Source organism: Balaenoptera physalus, assembly GCF_965194825.1.
Source record: "Balaenoptera physalus genome assembly, chromosome: 7".
NCBI lineage: Eukaryota > Metazoa > Chordata > Mammalia > Artiodactyla > Balaenopteridae > Balaenoptera > Balaenoptera physalus.
The window spans coordinates 12,087,649-12,105,404 of NC_138886.1; the positions used below are offsets into that span (position 1 = coordinate 12,087,649).

Consider the following 17,756-nt stretch of genomic DNA (forward strand, 5'->3'; position numbering starts at 1 on the left):
TTGAATAGAAATTTGAACAGGCAGACAGAAGAATATGTCATAGTATGAGAAATAATCATATTTCCGTAAGCATAAGATTTAACATGTGGACTTTAAAAATTAATAGTATAGGGGCTTCCCTGGTGGCACAGTGGTTGAGAATCTGCCTGCCAATGCAGGGGACACGGGTTCGAGCCCTGGTCTGGGAGGATCCCACATGCCGCGGAGCAACTAGGCTCGTGAGCCACAATTGCTGAGCCTGCGCGTCTGGAGCCTGTGCTCTGCAACAAGAGAGGCCGCGATAATGTGAGGCCCGCGCACCGCGATGAAGAGTGGCCCCCACTTGCCACAACTAGAGAAAGCCCTCGCACAGAAACGAAGACCCAACACAACCATAAATAAATAAATAAACCCAAAGTTTAAACAAAACAAAACAAAACAAGCAACAAAGCCTTACACCACCCCAGTCTAAGGGGCTGGTGAAAAGGTACATTCGGTGGATACAAACTGGTGCACAACCCTTTAAAAAAAAAAAAAAATTAATAGTATAATAAATGTGAACTTACAGAAATATTTGAAGAGACATAAGTGAAAATAAATCTTACTGCCAGAGATAACCACCTTTAACATTTTGATACATATCTTTCCAGACTTTTTTCTGTTTGTGCATATACAGATGTGAATATTATGCATAGATATTTGTATGTGTATATGTGAATAAATGGGAAAATAAATATTTATAAAAAGGGATAATATTGTTTCATAAAGATTCACTTAAAACTTTTTGCTATTACAAGATTATAAATATTTAATTGATCAGTGAAAGGGTCTTATGGTCCTTGTGATTCCTAAGATTTTTCCTTCCTGAACATATTAGGTACATTTGGTAGAGTAAGTAGAATCATTGTTTTGACTGATAATGAATCTCTTGTAATTGTTTAGGTGCTGGGTCTTCAGCTCTGAAGAGGCCATTTGAAGATGGATTAGGGGATGATAAAGATCCCAATAAGAAGATGAAACGAAACTTAAGGAAAAGTGTGTAAAATCTTTATTCTTATAGATGTCAACTAGAAAGGATTTATGTCTCAGGAAAATAAAAATTAAAAAGTGAAGAATTTGATTGATTTGAATTGGAGTTTTAAGAAACTGACTGAATAACTTTTGTTTCCAAGCATCATTTGCTTAAAATATACTGACAAACTAAAATTAATGTATAGCTATGGTAATGCATATTACTTTTACAATGATGTTAGCATAATTATTTAAGCAGTAATTTTAGAATTACTTACGAAGTGAAGTTAATTTATATGTGCGTTTTGAAATTCTTTTTAAAATCTGAATTTATAGTGGTCACTAGGAACCTACAGAAACATAGATTAAAGCAAAATGGTTTAACTTCTGATCTTATTCCTCTTTCTCTTACAGTTCTGGATAGCAAAGCAATAGACCTTATGAATGCACTAATGAGGCTAAATCAGATCAGGCCTGGGCTTCAATATAAGCTCTTATCTCAGTCTGGCCCTGTCCATGCCCCAGTCTTCACAATGTCTGTAGATGTGGATGGTACAACATATGAAGCCTCAGGACCATCCAAGAAAACAGCAAAACTTCACGTAGCAGTGAAGGTACAGTATTTCTTTTACTCAGCAGTGCTTTGTTATTTTATGTTGTAAATAAGGTGCTTGTTTATCTATAATAAATTAACAGAATTTTTCAAGATTTTAATGACAATAACATACAGTCTTTTGTCACCTCTGGATCACAAAACTCTTCTTTTTTTGGTTATAAAATGTGTTGATCATATAAAATTTGCAAAACACAAAAAAGTAAAAAAATAAAAACTATGTTGGTTGCTTATCTCTGAGGCAGTTCATTAATATTTGTATATAGTATATACTTCCAGTCTTTTTCTGTTTCTTTTTTTTAGGTTGAGCTCACAGTGTATATGTAGTTTTATGCTCTGATTTTGTTTTTTTTTTTTTCATTTCACATGTCATCAGTGTTTTTCTACGTTATTAAAATCTTCATAAATAATTTTTAATGGCTGTATGATTAACATGATATAGATGTACTATTGTTTGTTTAAACATTCCCCTATCATTGGATATTTTGCTGTTTGCAGATTTTTTCTGTCATAAATAAATTTAATGTGTTTTTTTTGCATGTGGTGCCTTTTCTGTATTTCAGAATATTTCCATAGAGAATAAGACCCACGATTGAACCAGTCAATTATGCTTATAGGTTTATAGAAAATTCTTAAATATTGGAATCTCTCCATGACTGCATTTGACCTCTTGCAGACAAATGCGAAAATGTCAAAGATCAAGTAGATGGAAGATCACTTTTCACTAAAGAAAAGTTCTGTTATGTTACAGTATGACATAAGATGTAACTGGTCTGTTTTCATAGTCATTCCAGTTTGCAAGTATTATTAATGTAGATGCAAACATTATCCTAGATGCTAAGGATACAGCAGTGATCAAAATAAAGTCTTTGCCCTCCTGGAGCTTGCATTCTAGTGAGGATAGAATGGGGAGAAAGACAGCAGGATATACAAATGGGTCAATTATTTGTCAGGTAGTAATAAGCACAATGCAGAAAAATAATAACTAAGCTGTAAAATTATAGGACAGAATGTTATGTTGTTTACAAAAGGGGTACTTTTTAAGTATGTTGAAATAGTATGAGTTTAAAATGAGGCAGAAAAAGAAAACTAAGAATGAGGGAAAAAGTGAATTTAGGAATAAGGCTAAAAATACAGTTTAATAACTTAGCTGTAAAGTATGCTGAGAATGAGTCACAAATTTCGATATAAGTTCTCTAGCATCTGACCCAGAAAGCTTTTGAAATATCAATATCAGTTCACTGTCTATGACGTAAGAACAGAAGGAAGAGCGTGGCTGCCCAGCAGCACGTACCCTAAAATGATGAAGATTAGTGGCCAGTCTTCCCTTTCCTCCTCTAGTCCTTTTTCCTGACTGTCCCTCACAAAGGACACCTTTAAGGACGTAATCAGCCATATTCCATGAAAAGAATTGTGGGGAAACGATCGGCTGAAGGGGACAACGGGTAAAGCCCCTCTGCAGAGGTTCCGGAGCCATCGGCTCTCTACTGTGCGGAAGCCACGAGTATGACTTTCTCCTGAGTGGAGAGCCATGGGGTAGGGTGTGCTGCATGTTTTCACTCTTGGCCCCTTGTCTTTGAGGGTATCAACTTTCTCAGCCTCGACCCCTGTCCAGGAGAAAACAGGCATGGTTACCCTGGATTTTCCAGTCACCTTGTTTCCAAGAATCATTTTGTGATTTTTCAGCTCAGTTGATGTGTTTATTAGGTTTGATTTGTTTGCCAGACATTTGAAACTCACTTTTCTTTGGTATACCAGTTTTTTTGGCCTTAATATATGTTTTTTTAACTTTTTATTACGAGAATTTTCAAACACGAAGTAGAATAATGCAGTACACATCCATGTGCCCATTACAGAACTTCATCAATTTGTCATCATTTTGCTAATCTTGCAGAAACAAGTGTTAATTATAATCAGAGATAAAACAGGATTCAAACTTCGTGGAAAAGAGTAAAATATACTTTTTTACCAACAGTCAAATGGTGAAGGTGGGCAGAAACATTGCATGGTGCAACATGGTAAAGTAAATAGAGGGTTATGGTCCTTAATAGAAGGATGCATCTTGCATGAAAGGAGGTGGGACGTATTTTATAGGCCCCTCTTCATGCTGCAGGAAGAATCATGGCCTTAATATTGATTCCAAACAAGCTGGATCTAGAAGTCCAAAAACTCCATATTTTTTTCTTTTTACTTCTGTAGCATATGTTAGTTAATAATCTTAGAATATGTGTTCATAGAAAACTAATTTGAAAAGTTTTTGTTAGTTGTGCTGTATTGCAAGTGCACGTCTAATATCCTTTGAGATTATCCATCAGTTATATAAAATATTTATAAATGTATTGAAATATGTTGCTACAAAAACAATAAATGAATCTGATATGTGAGAAAAGGGCAGAGAGAAGTGGTGTTAAATAATTCACATTAGACTTTTAACTGTCTGTATTAAATTGGGAAACTGTGTGTCTTTAGTTTTTTTTGGAGTAAACAAATCAAATTTCTTTGGGACTCTTGGCTTTTGACTTGCAGCCTGTGTTAGCCTGATGTTAAATCCAGACTGATAACTATTCCTTCTGAGACGCGATTTCTTAGGGAGAGCATATTTGCAGGACTCAGGCAGTGGAGAAGGTGTTTTCTTTATAAATATTGACAAGGGTATAAGCAAACGATGTTAGTGTACTTAGTGTGAAGTCCTACCTGAGTACTCTTAGAACTTACGATGTTACAGAAGTATTCTTGGCCTTACTCCCAATGAATATAAGGAATTTATTTACGATTTGAAACGTTCAACAGAATGCCAAGTTCTCCATATGAATTGGGTGAATTAATTTCAAGTTCTCTAGGTACAGAAGTCTACTTCTGCCCATTTTTTTTTTTTTTTTTTTTTTTTTTTTTTAACATCTTTATTGAAGTATAATTGCCTTACAATGGTGTGTTAGCTTCTGCTTTATAACAAAGTGAATCAGTTATACATATACAATATGTTCCCATTTCTCTTCCCTCTTGCATCTCCCTCCCTCCCACCCTCCCCATCCCATCCCTCTAGATGGTCACAAAGCACCGAGCTGATCTCCCTGTGCTATGCGGCTGCTTCCCACTAGTTATCTATTTTACATTTGGTGGTGTATATATGTCCATGACACTCTCTTACCCTGTCACATCTCACCCCACCCCCTCCCCATATCCTCAAGTCCATTCTCTAGTAGGTCTGTGTCTTTATTCCCGTCTTGCCACTAGGTTCTTCATGGCCTCTTTTTTTTTTTTTTTTTTTTTTTTCCCCTTAGATTCCGTATATATGTGTTAGCATACTGTATTTGTTTTTCTCTTTCTGACTTACTTCACTCTGTATGACAGACTCTAACTCCATTTTTTGTTTAGAGTAATATTTTATTTATATTGGCAGAATCCTTTGTACAGAATGCCATTGTTTATAAAGGCTAGGCTGTTTGGCTTCTCATTTGTGTGGCAGCCGTAACAGTTTTTTGAGACACCTATTGGGTATAGTTGGGATTATAAAGAAATATGCTGTTGCTTTTACACTCCAGCAACTTTAAACATTAGTCAAAAACTAAAACAAATATAGGGATCTTTAGGAACCTAGTTCTGGTACAGACCTTTAAGTCAGTAACTGACAATGCAGTGTCAACCAGTTTGATAGAGGCTTATAAAAATGCTAGTGCACATATTCTTCTGCAAACATCTAAAAAGCAGTTTAACCTGGAAGGAGATATTAAAAGGTGTACAAAACACACAAACACACACACTGTTCTGAAAACTGTATTTTAAAAAAGATGAGAAATGCCAGGCATGAGTAGAAATATAAGAAGAGTGAACATTGGGGGAAGCCATAATGTAACTGGGCCTTGAGAGGCAGGGATGGAGATACAAACCTAAACTTGTTCCTGGTTCACTTAGTGGTAGAGAATAAACCTAGAGACTGAATCTTTTCTTTCAAGTCTCGATTATGGTTTAAGTGGAAAGCCAAAGGGATGGATAGTAGAAAGCTTCAGATGTAATTTTGTAATTAACAGGCATATTGGCTCCAAGGTAAAGAAAACTCCTTGATTTCCCTTCTGTGCTAATTTCCCCTATTGGATTGAGTCATAGAACTTAGAGGTCAATTAATCAGTCTTCCTGTTTTGCAAATTGAAAAACTGAGGACCAGAGGAGAAATAAAGAGTTAGACCATCAGGTGTTTTCCTTTTTAGCCTAGTGTACTTTTCATAGTGTGCGATTTTACTTTCCCCCTCATCTCACTGGTTGAACTTGGCTATTGTGTTTCTCTACCTCTCATCTCCAAATTAAATGAACCCAGAGTAGCCTCAGGTTTGCATTTCTGTTATCCGTTATTTAAACCTAATTACTCTAAGGAGGTTTCCCCCATTTTCCATGGTGACACTCTGGTAGGTAAAACTTTTTTAACCAAGGATTTATAGATTTAGCACCATCTTTCTCTTTCTGCAGGGTGTTTCATGGTTTCAAATGTTGTGGGTTTGAAACTGTTGTTCTCAATATTTCATCTATTCTCTGTGGTGTCTGGTGTTTGAATAAAACTGAATCTTAATGTAATTTGTACAGGTACTGCAGGCAATGGGATACCCAACGGGCTTTGATGCAGATATTGAATGTATGAGTTCCGATGAAAAGTCAGATAATGAAGGCAAAAATGAAACAGTGTCTTCAAACTCAAGCAATAATACTGGAAATTCTACAACTGAAACCTCCAGTACCTTAGAGGTATACTTACATTTTTTTTTTCCTTGGAAGAAAAGTAATGTATGTTCATTGTCAAAAATTTGAGAGGTATGGAGAAGTATAAATGAGACAATCAAAAGCATATACAAGTATATGTATTCCAGAGGCAGCCATTATTAATATTTTGCTTTATTTATATCCAGCCTTTTTTCTATGTGTATTTTTTATGAAGGCAATCATATTTTCATACAGTTTTACATCTTGTTTTTTCACTTAACTCTAAAAATCGCTGTAAACATAACTGTATACTGTACAACACATGGATGTATCCTAATTTAACTAGCATTTCTCCTTTGCTGGCCATGGGAGTTGCTTCCAGCATTTCACAATCATAATGTATCAGGAACGTCAACAATAACTGAAGAGTGAAAAACAAAAAGATCTAGAGACTTCCCTGGCGGTCCAGTGGTTAGGACCCCATGCTTCCACTGCAGGGGGCCCTGGTTCCATCCCTGGTCGGGGAACTAAGATCCCACAAGCTGCTGTGCTATAAACGAATGAATGAATGAATGAATGAATATGTGTATGTATGTATGTTTGCAAACTTAAAAAAAAAATCTAATGGGGAAATTTAGGATTATTCAAAATTTGTGCTAAGCTGTGGGGGTCAGTGGGGTCATCATTGAGTTGGTCCAGCCCTAAAGAGGGCGTCTGATTTAGTATGTTCCTCAGACTCTTGAGCAAGTCCTGACCTATGATGTATTGTCACAGATAATAGAAGGAGACAAAAGTCCAAGTACTGAGTATACATGGCTTATTTGGGAATTCATGGGGCCCTTGCTTATTGCATTCTACGTAAGAAAAATTGGCTTTAAAGTAACCGCAGGAGCTTACATTAAATTTTAAAAAGTGTCATTTGTAAGAATGAGTATCTATCAAGGACTTAGTGGACTATAATTTTGTCCCCTTTTAGTACCTGCTTACTGCTAGATGCTGCAGAAATTGTGTCCAGAGCCTTAAGATGTTCTCAGGATAGAAGGGCAAAAGATACGCTCATAATTATGATGTAATGTGATAAGCACCGTGATTGCAAAATGAATATAATGTAAAATCTCAAAGGAGGATGTGATTACAAAATGTACACACAAGTAAAATCAAAGGGAGTGAACTGTGAGCTTGGTTTGAGATGATGAGTAGGATTTTGCTATGTGGGGAAGTGGTGGAAAGAAGGCATTCTGGGCCAAGGAATAGGAGGTATAATACCTGGAGTTGTGAAAGTAAATGTTTGAGAAGTACCAGGTGGGCCTGTATGGTGGGGACTGATGGGGCTGAGGCCTGTGAAAGCCATGCCCGACTCCTCGTGTGATGTTGTGGAGGATAGAAGACATGGCACCTGGCTTTAGAGAGGACCAGTCATTCATAAGTGGTTGTCACAGGCAGGCCAAGATGGTTTGCTGGCAGTGTTATAAATAGTAAGAGAAAAAGAGCGCATTAATTATGAGGTACAGACTGTTAAGTTCAAAGGGAATTAAGAGAGCAGTGTGGGCTAAACTAATAGCAGTTATGAGAGTATGTGGAGGTTCTGATTGTGAATCCATCTCTGCTTTGCTTCTGTATAATCTAGTAATGGGGAGGGGAGAAAGCTCTTATTCTTCATTTAAAATAGTAATAATTGATTAGAACTGCAAATATTTTTATCTTGACTCATTTTTATAAAAGTGATTTCAGATTTGGAAAGCAAGGAGTGATTACCATAGGGTAATCATAGGGTAGTTTCAGAAATTACTCATTACCTTTTAAAGATGGACTCCAGAAATTTGCCTTGAAATTAAAAAGATGTAGATTATTAAAAACTCTTCAAGAAGTGGTTTATTGCAAAAGACCCAGGAATGTTTATTAAAATTGTCTTTAAAAATTGTCCAATGTTTCACTTTTATAGCATCAACCACTTATTAAATCAGCGTAGAGTATTTTAAGAGAATCTTGCTGTCCATTAGGTTTACATACATGAAAATCCTATTATATGTAATAATTCATTTTTGTTCAGCATTTCTTGAGCAATTACTGGGATAGAATTACAGACATGCCCTCTAACCTCAAAAAGTGCTCAGTCGTTGGGTCTTTCCTTTCTAAAATTATAGTTTTGTGGTTTATTTTTGGTGCTAGCCTCTCTCTTCGTTTGAGCCTTCACACTCTTACGTGAATTACTTCTCTTCCTCACCTCTAGTCTTATCCTTATGTCAGTTCTTTCCACCACTCCTAGAGCAGTTTTCTAGTCTAATTGTGAATTTACCCAGATTTAAGTCTTTCAGTGGCTCCCCATTGTCCATGATAAAGTTGAAGCTCATTTGCATGACATTTGAAGTCCTTTATGATTTGGCTCCATCAAGCACAGTGTTTCTAATCTGGTTCTGCTTTCCTCTCCTCACTCGCTTAATACAGCCAAATGGAACTTCTTGCCATTTCCCAAACAAATGGTCTTTCTTTCTTTTGGGCCTTTGCATGGCTGTTTCTTCTGTCCAGAATGCCCTTCTCCTTCGTTTCCTCCTTCTCATGGTCTGGTACTTACCTTTTAAGGTCAGGTTTGTGTGTCACTTCCAGGAAAACTATCCTGTTTGCCCTAGAAAATGATTCCTTGTACTGTGTTTCCATAATATACATGGGCTCTATAATGTACATTGTTTTACAGTGATTGGATCAATCCTTCCTTCTATACTCTAGCTCCTTGAGGGCAGGGAATGACTGCTTTTATTATTTTTAAATTTCAGAATTCATAGTCTGTAGCCTATTGTTTTTACTCTAGGTGCCGTTAAATCTCTTTAGAGAGACTGAGAGGTGTGTAGGCACATTTTCTTTCCGTCTCCCAAATTTAGAGTTATTTCTTCCTAATCCTAAAGATGAAAAACAATGAATGCTCAGGTGTCATGTGAATCTCAACTGTTCTACCTACATTGTCAGTCATTTAGAGTATTGTTCTTAGATCTTGAACACCCCAGATCAGACCCTGGAGTGCCATGTGATGGCAAGGCTACACTGCTCTTGAATACTGATCTGTTGAGACAGCCTGCTTCCACGGCAGGCTGGCCAGATGACTTACTGTGATGTTTACTGCTTGTAGAATTTTGATACCTTTAAAGATATTTTGCCATTTGTATACAGAAGTGATCATGCATCCTAGCCCCTGAATGCTTTAAAGTACAATTCTTGAGCCTCTTTTTCAACAGAGACGTAGTATAATTGTATTAATAAGAAATCTAATACTCTAAAAATTTACTTGATTGAACCTCCTTTTAGGTAAGAACTCAGGGCCCTATCCTCACAGCAAGTGGCAAAAATCCTGTAATGGAGCTCAATGAAAAAAGAAGAGGTCTTAAGTATGAACTCATCTCGGAGACTGGTGGAAGCCATGACAAACGCTTTGTAATGGAGGTGTGTACCTAGATACAAGCCAACCTTATTTTTCCCCTCAAAGACATAGGGTATCCTGAGCTTATATATAAAAAAGCTTTAGAGTGAGTCAAATCTTATGGTACTGTTTGACTTTTGGTGTTTTCTGTGTTGTGATACATTTAAATTACAACTGTGTAGAGGAATTGCATGGGATAATTGCAGAGTGTTGTTCTTAATTTTAGGTAGAAGTAGATGGACAGAAATTCAGAGGTGCAGGTCCAAATAAGAAAGTGGCAAAGGCAAGTGCAGCTTTAGCTGCCCTGGAGAAGCTGTTTTCTGGACCCAATGCAGCAAATAATAAGAAAAAGAAGATTATCCCTCAGGTATGAGTTAAGCATTAAACCTTTGAAAGATATTACCAGAATTAAATTTCCTTTCCTGTCTTTGTGCCACTTCAGGTTTTTCTAAAGTTACTTCTTTTTCTTGGATTTGGCAAACTTTTCTTTGGGTTTGATCATGAATAATAGAAATATGATTAGTGGTTCTCTGTTCTGTGGTCTTTTAGGCAAATTATATATTAAAAAGAGACTATTAGCATTATTTGGGGGCTTTAGGTCATTCTTGAAGAGGTAGAGTGTTGGAGGGTTGGGACTTTAATGAGATACTAGCATTTGTTTAGTTTAGGGAAGCTGCCAAGAATATTTGGGGCTTACTCTCATCACAGTCTGCAGGTGCTCTTCCATTTCCTTTCCAGTTTTGTCCTTTTGCATTATTTATTTTGGGTTTTCCTTTGAGGGCGTCACAGTAGAACTTGACCCTTTGTTGCTTCTGTTCATTACCGACATTGGAAATGTTAGAGCTGCTAAAGGCCCAGGATTGTAACAAGGGTTGCAGTAAGAAAAGATGGCCTCCTAATTGCACGCTTTTGAATAACAGATTCTTCTATCCATTCATTTACGTATTCAAAAATATTTTCTAGACATATACCATGTGCACGATTGTGAGGGAAAAGGAGATATGTTAACTATAAGACACATTCTCTCCCTTGTGGAGAATACTGGTATAATAATGTCTGAATATATTATGTGATAGGAACAAGTCAAGAAAAATGTTTAGACTAATAGAAGGAAGCTTAGATTATTTAAGATTCTGTGTTAAATATGCATATGCGAAGTCCATTATAAGAGGTTAGAATAGCTCTCATTTTATAGATGAGGAAATGAGGCTTGAACACATTAAGATACCGCTTGTAGTAACATAGCTAATTGATGGTAAGGGTTCCCTTTGAAACCTGGTTCTTCTCCTTCCAAAGACCATTGGCATGCTCCTATTGTATATTATATCCATCTTAGAAATTTGTTTTGTGTTAATTTAAACTTCTTGTATGTACTATAATAAACACTGCTTATATTCTAGAATTCAAAATATAAACAAAAAACAAACTTTTTACTGAGATGAAATACAAATAAAGCGTTTAAATTGCAGTGGTATACATGTAGAGAGAGGATAAGTGGATTTTCTTTTTCTAAAATCTTCTAGAATATGTTCTAAATTAGTAGAAGGATAATTGTTACCTTGTTTGTTTTGGTGTGTTTTTCTCATGCGTTACATCTTGTATATGGGTCAGTTAATTTTAGTGTTTAAAAAAGCCTATGCTATGTGCAGATACTTATTAGGTAGTTAGGTTTGGTTCTAGGAGACATGAGCTTGATTTGTGTGGAGTCACTTTGCTGCTGCCAGATTACTACTTTCTGACTACATTTGACTAAGCTGTGTTTAAAAAAAAAAAATGCCCGCATGAAGTTCACTCATTTTTAGAAATTTTCCATACTAAAAGCTATAAAACTCACGTGTTCAATGTGCTTGACAGCCAAGAAGCAGTCTATTTTGGTTGGATTTTTTTCAGCCAAAAGGAAAAAATGGCTGTTCTCTGTGCACGATACATTCGACCTTGAAACTGTCTTCTACCCAGTTATAGAGGCTATCCTAGGATTTTTCAATGAGAGATAAATGTGTATATGCACTGACTATTTAAGCTGTCTGAGATGCTGTTGACTTGATCGTACAATGCTTTTGAGGCTCTGCACCTCCTTCCCTGCAGCTTGGTTATAGGAGGGAGTATTAGTAGTTTTTTGAGCTTGAGTTTTTATTGCATCTTTGTATTAAAAAGTAAATATAATATGTAATTTAAAACTAGATATTTTCTTATTTCTTAAATTTTCAGTTTTGGAAAGGAATGTTCTAGCAGCCTTGTGTACCATTACTCTTTGTCCTTATCTATTCTACTTTTCAGAGTTTTGTATCTATTTTCTCAGTTGCTCTTTCTACTCTGAAGTAAGGAAAACAAAGTGGGTATCATAATTGTCATTTTGCAATTAGTGGGGAGACTCCCATAGAGATTATGTGACTTTACCAGAGTCCCATAGCATTTTAGAGCAAGAAGAGACTTCAGAGGTGATTGATACACGCACACACAGCAGAATTGCATGACCTTCCTGAGGTCTCAGTTACTTACATCAGGAACTGGCATCCACACCTTTGGTCTTCCTGTCTTAGTTCCTTTTCTTTTTTTTTAAAACCCCATTCAGGTTCACAGCTAACTCCAGGTAGTTTGTTGTGGTATTTTTTTGTTTGCTGGGGGAGAATTCAGTAAATTTTGAACCTAGGTATCAAGTGTGTGTAATTGCTTTAGTCAGGCCTAAAATGACTTTGGATGTAATTTGACTGCTGAAATTTGTGTGCAGAAAACGAACTCTTTCTGGGTAACCCTCAAGTGAAAGGAAGAATTTATTTGCATACTTCTCTGTGCCAGCATCTTCTCCAGAACAACTCTGTAAGATAGATGTCATTTTCATTTTACAGATTATAAATTGAAGGTTCAAGGTCATAGACGATTAATCTCATGTACAGGCTCAAGTTTCTCATAGAGTAATTATGCATTACAAAGTTGATGAGATGATCTTATTTCTCTCAGTAATGAAATGTGTTATTTTTAACAGGCAAAGGGTGTTGTGAATACAGCTGTGTCCGCAGCAGTCCAAGCTGTTCGGGGCAGAGGAAGAGGAACTCTAACAAGGGGAGCTTTTGTTGGGGCCACAGCTGCTCCTGGCTACATAGCTCCAGGTATAGTGCACCCTGTGAGACATCTGCCTCCTTTTCTGGGCCAGAGTTCCAAGAACAGCCTCTCCTTTATTTTCCAGGGTTATACAGGGTTTCTGGAAACATAATATGGGTATAGGATGGATGTGCACCGAATTTCAAAAGAAGAGAATCTACAGAATGTTACAGGTTTTCTCCTGGAATCTGCTGAGTGACTAGAGGCTTTCTGGAGGGAGGTGACAGATGAGGAGTACTGTGCTTAGTTGAGGGGACATATTTGGACAATGAGGAAGCTCAAAGATATTCCACAGATTGGGGAGTTTGGATAGCTGAGCAGAGTGTATTCGGTGGGGACATAGACGACAGATTGGGTATCACAGGTGAGAAAAATGGCTGGTAAGAGCTACTTAATTGGGGTGAAGCCCGGCGATGTTAGCATTTCTTTAACTCTATGTTGGGGAACCATCAGGGGCTAAAGAAGTACACAAAGAGGAAAGGGGGAACTTACTTATCTAGAGCTGAGTATACACTAGATACTTTCATATAAATGATTTCACTTAATTGTTTTTAATCTTCACAGTGTTTCCTCAAGTAGAAATTATTTCCATTTTTCCGTGTGAGGAAACTAAGTTTTAGGGAGGTAAGGCAACTAGCTCAGTGTGAGACATCTTGTAAATAGCAGAGCAAAGATTTGAGTGTAGGTGTTTCTAGTTCCAAAGTTTATATTCTTTCCATTTCACCATGGCTTGAGGAAGATGGGAAAAGATGCCCTCTGCCTTCTGTTCTCATCCTTGTATCATCTTAGCAGTAGCTGTACCGCTGTCTCATTAAAATCAAATTCTCTGTAATATTGCAAGTATGGAACTTTGAACTTGACAACTAAACCAGTAGTAGTTGTTGATCAAGATGAAATTGTCATAAAGATTGGGTCTTATCCCGTCATTATTTTTTTGCATAACACTCTTAAGAAGTTCACTTAGGTTGTGTTTTTTTTTTTTCTAAGAAAGAATTAGACTTTTTGGGAAGTTCTGTGGATGATGTGGCTTTGGAATTAAGCTTCTAGAAGTTGATCCCAGTAGGGGCATAGCTCAAAGATGTGTCATATAAACAATGTGTACTCTTACTCAAATATTGTGTGCCTGCCTTGACACACAGCAGACATGGATTATGCTCTCCGGCAGTGTTTGGTCTAAAGGTGAGACATACTAATGGAATACTCACGACTGACTGAGTTGCTATGATGAAGGAGAGGGGCACGATGCTCTGAGGGGACGTGACAGAGAAACCTGGTCTAGTCTGTCGGGGACTCGAAGGCTTCCCTGAAGATGTGACACTTGAACTGAGCTTTGAAGAATGAGTAGGAGTTAACTCAGAGAAGATTGGGACGGAAGAACACCGCACACAGAGGGAATAGCACATCAGCACCCTATGGCGCTGGTAGGAGGGAACTTGGCTCATTTGAAGAATTAGGAGGAGGCCAACATGTCTGTAGCGTGGAGAGCACTGTGTGTGGGTGAAGGGGGGCGGAATTTGAGCTAAAGTGGGTACTCAGTCCCGTCCTGGAGGCTGTGGTTTGGATTTTGGTCTTAGCACCTAAGTATGGGGGAAGTCATGAAGGGTTCTAAGAGGAATAAGGAGATAAGACTTTCAGACTTTATTTGTAAAGATCACTCACTCTCTGTAGCGTGAAGAACGGCTTGTAGGGACAGAAGTCGGCATGCCAAGACAAAGTAGAAGGTTTTTGTAAGCTGAGAGACTAGACTAGAGGCCATGGAGGGATCTCCAGGGGGTGTAGGGAAGTAGATGGGGGTCAAGAAGTGAGCAGATGGAAGAACCTCAGAAGCAGAATTGATGGATTGAATGTGGAGAACGAAACAGAGTGAGGTTTCAGGTCCCTCCCAGGATCTTATGCTGGAGGAAGTAGATTGGATGGTGGCACCATTGAAGGAGACAGAGAGTGCTGAAAGACAGCGTGAGAGGGTGGTTACAGTTTGATATTTTTTGTGTGTCCAAAATTAAGACATTTTTCTGTGCATCTCACTATTTCTATGGAAATTTAATTTTTTTTTTTTTTTGCCTCATTTAATGTCTTATTTAAAGGAAGCAGCTTTCATTAAACAGTAGTAGGCAGGTTATTGAGGTGAACTCTCTTGCCTTTGGTGACGTGCTCATCCAGTTTTGTCCAGCTGCTGAGTCATGGGACGTTTCCCTCACGCGCGAGGGGTCAGCAGCCATCAGCTAGTGGCAGTGATTGTGAGAGGAATCCTGCTGTCTGCCTCTCTGCTCTGTAGTAGCTCCTCTTTTACATCATTGCACTGACCTCTGTGAAAGGCCTGTCTTCTGAAGCTTTTAAAAAGGAAGTTCTTTTATAGCCTAGAGAAGATTCAGATTAGGTCAGTTTGGATTATGAATAGGTTATATGCCATTTGCAGAGTGTATTTTGTGCAGCAGGGAGTATAGTAAGTATTTTTACATATGTTATTTAATTACATTCCTCTGCCATCAGTTTCTGCAGAAGACTGAGGCTCAGAGAGGTTAAATAGCAGGTGCAGTTCAGAGTCACCTTAGTGAGACGTGAAGTCAGGATTAGAACCCCAGTGGCCTCATTAGTGGCCAGCTTAGTTGTTATAGTTTCATCTCTTTAAGGAGGTTTTAGTAAAACCTTTGAAACTGTAGCCTTAGCCAACCAGCTACCTTTTCCTGGAATAGATTTGATATACAGCCTTCTTTTTTAAGCATTAATCTTTTTTTTTTTTTTTGGCTTCTGATACTTTTCCTACTGTATATTTCCTACTGCTTATTTCAACTGCCTTGTGTCCTCTTGAAATATATGATTTAGTGAGCACTAAAGACTAAGTTGTACAACTCCCAGTTTTATATGACTTAAGTATAGACTAAAAAGTGAAAAACTTTATCTCTAAGAAAATGTTTCAGTTAGTCCCCAAAAGCAATTTACTTATTCAACATATATTTGAATGTTTTATCTCAAACAAGAGATTTAGATCTGAGCATTCAAAGATGACCAACACTTAGCGTCTGCCCCTGTGAATGCTTGGGGTCACATGGGGTAGGAACAGACACTTGAGAAAGTACCGTGTAATATGATGCAAGCTGTGACGTGGGGTGGGCAAAGTGAACAGCAAGCCTGGGGGACTTTACAGAGGAGGTGATAGATACCTAAAGGATGAGTTGCAGTTGGTCAGCTAGAGAAGAAGGAAAAAAAAAATCATTCTAGCAGCAGAAATGATTATAGAAAAAGGGACTGTAAAGTAAAAAAGCTTGATTTGTTTTGGGTACAATGTGAAGGGCCCATGTAGATTTTGTGCCCTTGTTCTATTTTAGAAACCAGTTTTTCCTAGAGATTTACCCAAGTGATTTAGTATTTATATTTTTTAAGTATTTGTTTATTTATTTATTTATTATTATGGCTGTGTTGGGTCTTCGTTTCTGTGCGAGGGCTTTCTCTAGTTGTGGCAAGCGGGGGCCACTCTTCATCGCAGTGCGCAGGCCTCTCACTATCGCGACCTCTCGTTGCGGAGCACAGGCTCCAGACGCACAGGCTCAGTAATTGCGGCTCACGGGCCCAGTCGCTCCGCGGCATGTGGGATCTTCCCAGACCAGGGCTCGAACCCGTGTCCCCTGCATTGGCAGGCAGATTCTCAACCACTGCGCCACCAGGGAAGCCCAGTATTTATATTTTTTAAAGTCATTTTACTGAAAAATTAAAGATTGTCGTTTCTATTAACGTAGTATTTCTAATCCCTATAAAACTATAAAGTAGCTTGGAGGGTTTCCCATTTTATAGATGAAAGTGGCAACTCAGAGGTTACATATCTAAGGACATATAAGAAACTAGCGCCAGAACTAAATGGTTCAAAAACTTTTGTGTTCTTTGTACTTTATTGATAATATGAGCCTTCTTCATAGGCACCAGATGCTAATGTCAATTTTAACAGTATTTACTGAAAGACCCTGTGCTGGGGCCCAGAATTCGGATTTCAACAAGACATGGACCTTGCCCTCGAGCCCACAGCCTGATCTGTGCGCCCTCTTCAGTGGCAGTTGAGGCTTAGCCTGCTCTGTCACTGCTTTCTGAAAAAAGACTTGGAAATTCCTATTTTCCAACTGTGAGAAATTGGTAATTTGAGTGGTTCTAAGTATTCTTTTGTTGAACAAATTAAATTTGTGAGTGGTTACTATATGCCAGACATTCTGCTAGGTTCAAGTGATGCAAAGATGTATAAGACTTGAGGCTCTGCCATTCTAGGGGGGAACACAGACAAAGAGTTGATAATTATAATACAATGTGGTAAGTGTAGTGAGAAAGAAACAGGATATTCTGGTAGGTCAGGAGAGCTTGGTAGGCCATAGTAAAAAGCTTCCACTCTACATAGGCATGGAGGAATCGGTAGACTCGGGCCATTCTGGGAAGGGTTCTGGTTCAGCCAGCACCTTGAAGAAGTCCTTGGGGCCCAAGGTGCCGGGCCAGGTGGTCCTTGTGAATTGGGCCAGTGCTGACTGCCCTTTTTCCTGGACTGATGTGCTTTCTCCTTCTTTGCACCAGGCTATGGAACACCATATGGTTACAGCACAGCTGCCCCTGCCTATGGTATGTACACCATCTTACTGATTTCTCCTCTTAAGCCACTCTGCACAGCAATCCAAAGCACAGTTTGTATCTAGGGTTTCTTTAAATGAATTGGAGGATCTCAGACCTACTTATTCTAGTGACCCAACTTAAATTCCCGTTGAAAATGCCACAACCTTGTGGTTCTTGGTTTGGTTGGAGTTGCTCTTCTCTCTGCTTTGCCTGATTGAAGGACTGCTTGTTCTAATTGCCTGTTTCTGACCATATTGAAATTAAATATTTTAAGTAGTTCTTCTTACAGCCAACTTATACTCCATTCAAAGGCTACTGAAGGGCCATACCCAGTTTCTAGCTTGGCTGCCTGCCAGTTATAGAGCTACATTT

The 17,756-nt window shown here is 38.1% G+C and overlaps 1 protein-coding gene across 5 annotated transcripts in view; it reads left to right on the plus strand.

Annotated features, from left to right (window-relative positions):
- Positions 1-17,756, plus strand: part of STRBP (spermatid perinuclear RNA binding protein) — a gene marked incomplete at its 3' end in the record, with an annotated part of 69,327 nt that overhangs the window by 33,746 nt on the left and 17,825 nt on the right. For all 5 annotated transcript variants that reach the window (XR_014265368.1, XM_082467765.1, XM_082467763.1 and 2 more), the window contains 7 exons: positions 922-1,014; positions 1,405-1,604; positions 6,179-6,337; positions 9,590-9,724; positions 9,928-10,068; positions 12,685-12,808; positions 17,349-17,393. Coding sequence is in view for 4 of the 5 variants with exons in the window: in XM_082467765.1 (XP_082323891.1) it covers positions 922-1,014; positions 1,405-1,604; positions 6,179-6,337; positions 9,590-9,724; positions 9,928-10,068; positions 12,685-12,808; positions 17,349-17,393 (897 nt within the window). The remainder of the gene's footprint in view (positions 1-921; positions 1,015-1,404; positions 1,605-6,178; positions 6,338-9,589; positions 9,725-9,927; positions 10,069-12,684; positions 12,809-17,348; positions 17,394-17,756) is intronic.